Here is a 6,026-nt window from a genome sequence, read left to right as displayed (position 1 = left end):
GTGCATTTGTTTCGAGATGTGATTGGCTCCTTTGAATTTTTCCCTCTCCTGTGATTGGTCAAAGAAATTACATAAGGCTTTGCAACGTTTTCATAGCTACCAGATGCACGGGGCCGTCACGTGATTGATAAGGTGGCAAACTCCGGGCCCTACAGCGTGGTTTGCATGAAACTGGCAGTGAGGTGCGTGTGGGTAATGCATCACGAAACCTAGAACTTAATGAAAACAAAATAATTGGATTCATGACTGCGCTTAGCGCTGGAAACACAGTAAAAGCAAAACCGTCAATCCAGTGGCAATGATCATTGAGAAACAGTTCAGGTGAAAAGATTTCCAAAACTAATATTACGTAAGGCCATATCCAACAAATGAAAAACACGGCAACGATCAGGATGAACAAATACATGGTCTTTCTGCGAGTCTTGTTTCTCCATTGTACTGGGTTGCTGCCCTGCACGCTGGATTCTTGGATCGGCTTCCTTTGTAATACTCGCATGATACGTTGATACAAAATGATAATTGTACAAAGAGGTTCAAACAGAGCGAAGCTTGTGCCAACGACGAAAAAAATGACGTCTGTTTTACCATTCCACAAACATTTACAGTATAACTTTTCTCCGCCATTGTATACGCTGGAACAATGGAAAAAGGGATAACAAAAGGACAGCGAGAGCAGCCATGTTGTTGAAATTAAAGCTACTCTTAATTTTCTCGAGAGTAAGTAAACTTTGTAAGGATATACAGTTGCAACGAATCTGTCGACAGCGATCAAAACCAAGGAGGTAAGTGAGACTGAGTATGATACCATTCTCAGATACGATGACGTTTTGCAAGCATAAGTGACCATAGAAACTTCGTTGGCGCTTCCCTTGCTGATAAATATCTTTCCAGTCAAGAAAAATGGCCAAGTCATGAGACAAAATATAATATCAGATATCGCCATATTAACGTAATAATAGTTTGTACTTGTTCTGAGGACTGGCGTTCTGTACACTGCAGTAATAACGAAGATGTTGCCGACAATGGATGCCAAACTTATCACTGACAAGGTTGTGATGAAGAATGCAGAAACATCGAACGGGCATGCGGCATCATCTCTGTAATCTCTTTGTGAGGAGCCGTTCATTTGGTTTCCTGAACCGTTGAACTTCTGAAATTCTCATCTGTTGACCAAAAGTATCAAAGTTCATCAACAAGTGAATTTTCGTTTGGAGAAGTCCGTTACACGGATGGAGCAAGTGTTAAAAGACCAAAATTTTTCGTCGTCAGGATGATCTCCCTTCGTCTGTAAATGTATCTCTGAGTATGGTTTTACAAACGTGCGGTGCAATTACTACGATTCTCTTTATTTTTTCAGAACGGAAGTTTTAATTACAAAAATTTAAAAAGTTATTAAAACTACGGCTTTTGCGGTAAATACTCTTAGTAATTTATGGATTAAGCGGTTATTAAAACCCGTCCTTACCTTTTGAAAATTTCCTTTGTTCATCAGTTATTATATAACAGTTTCCTTTTTTTTTTTTACTTTGTTTGAAGGAGAAAAGTAGAGGGTTCGGCTCTGACTCTTCTTTTTTTTCTTTTTTTTTCGATTCTCCTACTTTGGACTTCGGACTACGAAATTGAACTAGATTGTAACATTTAAAAACACTGTAACACTGTGAACTTAATAGGAAACCGGGTAAAAATCCTTCGAACAAAGTGTAGGCTACCCGTTGCCTCTTCAGGCTAAGCTTCGGCTCTCGCAGCATGCTCAGTATAATTCTGACGCAGTAAGATAACGGAAGGACCTTGTCGAAACCGGTGTAAAAAGTAATGGAAAGACGTTGTAAACGGGCTCTGGCCAGGAAGGGAAATAGGCTAATGTGGAAACTGCGCAAGTTTGTTTCGCTTGGCAGGTGATATTTGATATAGGATCGGCTGACACAACCTTCAAGGAAGGAAGGATTCTAGCAGTCAGTTACAGCTTACACCTCAGTCGAATCCCTACAGTATAAAGTGATTTGTATTGAAGCTAGTAGAGTAGTTTAGCCGTTTGTAGCCAATGAGGTAAGCGCTTTCCGAGCCAATGACCCAACACGTCGGTGCTTATACCCGGTTTCCGTAGCATTAAGCGACTAGGAGTATTTTTAACTCCCACCTGGATGGGATGCAGGGTTACCCCCAGCATTATGGCAGTACCCATTTATACACCTGGGTGAAGAGAGGCACCGTGGGAGTAAAGTGTCTGGCCCAAGAACACAACACAATGTCCCCGGCCAGGACCCGAACCCGGACCACTCGCTCCGGAGTCGAGCACACTAACCATGAGGCCATCGCGCCTCCCACCAATGAAGCCAATGAGGTAAGTTAAATCTGTTGAGAAAATTATAAAAACTAGAGTGAACCTTAGAGAAGAGTGTCAGTTAAATGTCTTGTCACCGTTAAGGGATTTCCTTCAACACATGGGAATCCCCACGGATCTAAGCTCTGTTATCGCGATAGTCGGACAGTTTACCTAATTTTGACTTGAAATTCCTCTGTTATCACGTTTGAAGCTCAGCTTTTCTCAGTTAAAAGTTAATATTTAACCGACAGAATTTCATGGTGAATTCTGAGCTATAACACGATAAGACATGCCTAAAAGTGCGTTGGTAAATGAAAATATCATATCCTAGATTTTAAAATTACTACGAAAATCAATTGCAAAGAAATTAAACCTACCTGCACAAGATCAATGCAGTTAAATCTGTAACCATTTCTAAAAACGTATCATTGACAGAGCAAGATTGCGTGTCACACTGTCGACCTCAGGTTTGTCAGTTTAATTACTGTTACGAGTTATCGACGTTATAAATATGGTTGCTTTACTCTACTTTACGTTACTTTAACACCTTCGAGGATCCGATCTCGGCGATTGAAAAAAAAACCTCATTAATATTTGTAATGCACCTTTAACTTACATATTCTTATTTAAGCCAATACATGGAAGTACAGCTTACATGATAGGTACTCAGTCTTAAAGGGGATAGTAAGCATAAATGTCTACGTGGGGTTTTTTTTTATGTTAAAAGTAAGTCACAGGTTCTTAGAACGAAACCAAGCGCAGAACGTGCCAGTTGGACTCTTTTAAGGACAGTGCCTACTAATTTAAGATATTTTTGCCCCGGTTTATGATTATGCGGGAAATGTAGATCTTAACAAGTGTTTATTGAAATCGAAAAAGAAAGTTGGGAGTAATCACGCATTTGTCAAAGATAATTCAAGAACAATATTGGTAAAAAGCTTTAAAATACAAAGCCATATACGGTGTTCTTTCTCAAATTGAAGCTTAATATTATCTCTGAAAAATACATGGTTACCCTCAATTTTCTTTTTGGATACCAATAGTACTTACTAAGATCTACTTTCTCTGCATAATTTTAAACCGCGCAAAAATATTCCTTTGTTGGTAAGCATCACCGATAGGAAATCCGAGTATCTCGAGGTGCGCAGAACGTATGCGCAATAACAATAGCAGGAAAACACGAATTTCCTTTACGACTATAGACCATTACCTGGAAATCTAGGCCCCTGGCATTGCACGACATTGTTTTTCTTTTTTTTCAAAAATGCAGTGACGAACGATCCAATCTCAATGTTTTGAACTTGCATTGTTTCTTGCACTTAAACCTCTGCTTTCAGCGGTTCAAATCCATCCCTCGACCTATCACTAAACTTAGATTCTTTCATCATTGTCAAATTTTATAGGTTTTTGGAGTTCAGGTAATTCTCCCGAATGTTTAATATCCGAAATGCGGTATTAGCTGTAATCTAAATTTAATTTTGTAAAAACTTAATAAAAGACGTTTCGGCGTCCTCATGACACCATTTTCAAGAATAAAACGATCAGAGACTATTAACATATTGAATAAGTAATTAAGCAATGTCACTTAAATAGTTAGGTGCCGATTGAATGCGATTGAACGTTAAGGGATGGTGACAAGTCTCTGATTAGTAACATTTTATTTACTAAACTATCGAACGTATTGTGGTTACACTTTTTAAGAACTGAAAACCATTTGTCAAAGTCTTTCGGGACAATACAGTCGTTGCCAATGGAAGATCACTGGTTCTTAAGATCATCCAGTCGCTGGATAGTGTAAATGCCTTAGTGTATATATAACACTCAAGTCACGTTGAAATAAATAGATGATACCCTACTGGTTTACAATAAGTGGTTTTTCCCTGAAATAGACAAAACCGCCTATCGCACTAACAGTATCTGCCAAAAACCTTTAACAACTCAGAGAAAATAGAAGATATTTCAGTAAAAGCCTCGCAATGAAATCACCCTTCCCCCCAAATTTTCTTATTATTTTTTCTTGTAATCTCGAACGTTTCGTTTTTTTACGCACAAATAAGAGAGATTTGGCATCGAGTTTACTACGAACTGGAAACGTCACACTAAAAATTACGTTTTTTGCCGAAAGGGGAAGCAACTTGTTTGATATAAACTCATTTCTTTCTTGTTAGTTACAGGAATCAAGTAACTTCTTAAAAGAGAGGAGCGAGTTACAATAACTGAATTGCCATACTTTTCTGGCAATCAGCAGCTTGGCGTTTGCCTTTTGCCGTTTTATGTTACGAGGGTTATTTTATCTGGATTTCTCATGACCGCGCGGTCCCGTCGTTTTCGCGCCATCCGACTCATGATAGGGTGTAGTCCTTAAAATAACTTTGCAATAGCGAACAGAACCTCAGAATAGGGCCAAATAAAGGGAATTTGCTCTCCTACCTCATATTTTTCTTGTTCCGTTTGGCTCTCAAGAAAAGAGAAAAGGATACTTGTGTGAATTCGAAGGCACGGTGGTGTAGCGATTAGCGACTCTGACTCTCGACCCCACGGTTACTGGTTGCAGGCCTAACTCTGTCATCGTGTTGTTTCCTTAATCATGAAACTTTCTTTACACAGTTGCATACGTGGGTAACAGGTGTATAAATGGATAATCATTTTTCAGTACCAAATATTTATTCAGTCCCATTTTAAAATTTTAAATTGATCAAATCAATCTGGTGAGACATTTGGTCCACGAAAACCTCTCGTTTCGAGTATCATCAATCTACCGATAAAAATAGTCAAGAAAACTGCAGGGTTGTAAAATCCAGTTTTCGTTACAGGGCTCTCGGGGCTCGTGGTTTGGACAATTACCTAAAAATGTCTTGCTCAAGACGGCATTTTAACTGCAAATATAATTCGGTGATCCCGTCTCCAGGATGAATAAGGTTTTGGTTGATTTTCTGTAACAATCACTGTAAATGAAATGAACGGGAGAGTCGATAATAACTTTTTCGATGCGAAACTCAGCCCACCCCCCGGGGAGGGGAGGGGGGGGGGGGGTCACTTCCTATTAGTGAGCTATTGGGGATGTGCCTTTGGATGGGGTAGCATTTTCACGACTGGATTGACTATATTGGGGTTGTATTTTTCAACAGAGTCCCCGACAGTTACTCGAATGGGGTCGCAAATTGTCGGGATTTTGGGGGTAAGAAAATTCTGGCTTGTTGGACTTAAAAATGGAAAAATTCGCGGTTAAAAAGAAGCTGTTACAGAAAGAAGTGTAGCGCTGTCCATTTAATATTTACTAGTCGGCTTACATTCCGTTTTGAAATTACAATTAAATGACTTAATGTAACGTTTATACGTAAACTGAAAGTGACTAAGCTGGGGTCGCTAAACTTACATTTACCCTAAAGTAACTAAGATGGGGTCTATAATTGGCCATGAAATAGACTATAACGGGGAGGGGGTTCTGACTGAGAGGCCAGCGGAACATACCCAGCAAAAGTTGACCCAAGTACCACCTCGGGCACTCAGCGAGGTCGAAATCAAAATGCGCTTTAATTAAGAATGAGAAAAGTGGTCTACTAGTACGTTAGGATTTGAAATAAGGAGAGAGAAGGATAGATTCACCATTGTTCGTCAACGTTGTCGTCAAAACCTCAAATTTGTCGTCGTTATGCAGAGGACAGCAAGCATACGTGATAAAATCCGTGCTTCACGTGCAGCA

At 39.5% G+C, this 6,026-nt stretch overlaps 1 protein-coding gene across 1 annotated transcript in view; it reads right to left on the bottom strand.

The window, feature by feature from the left end:
- LOC137999124 (RYamide receptor-like) overlaps window positions 1–4,865 on the bottom strand; it is an 8,194-nt gene extending 3,329 nt beyond the window's left edge. Inside the window, exons 1-2 of the mRNA XM_068844966.1 lie at window positions 4,754–4,865; window positions 1–1,163 (exon numbers count right to left, since the gene is read on the bottom strand). The exon at window positions 1–1,163 is cut by the window's left edge and continues 3,329 nt beyond it. Of these exons, the coding sequence (XP_068701067.1) occupies window positions 68–1,126 (1,059 nt within the window). The 5' untranslated portion in view covers window positions 1,127–1,163; window positions 4,754–4,865 and the 3' untranslated portion in view covers window positions 1–67. The remainder of the gene's footprint in view (window positions 1,164–4,753) is intronic.
- Window positions 4,866–6,026: the final 1,161 nt, after the last annotated feature.

This window comes from Montipora foliosa, chromosome 4 (genome assembly GCF_036669935.1).
Source record: "Montipora foliosa isolate CH-2021 chromosome 4, ASM3666993v2, whole genome shotgun sequence".
Taxonomy (NCBI): domain Eukaryota; kingdom Metazoa; phylum Cnidaria; class Anthozoa; order Scleractinia; family Acroporidae; genus Montipora; species Montipora foliosa.
Note: the sequence above shows the minus strand (reverse complement) of the source record. Positions and strands in the feature narration are given on the sequence as shown.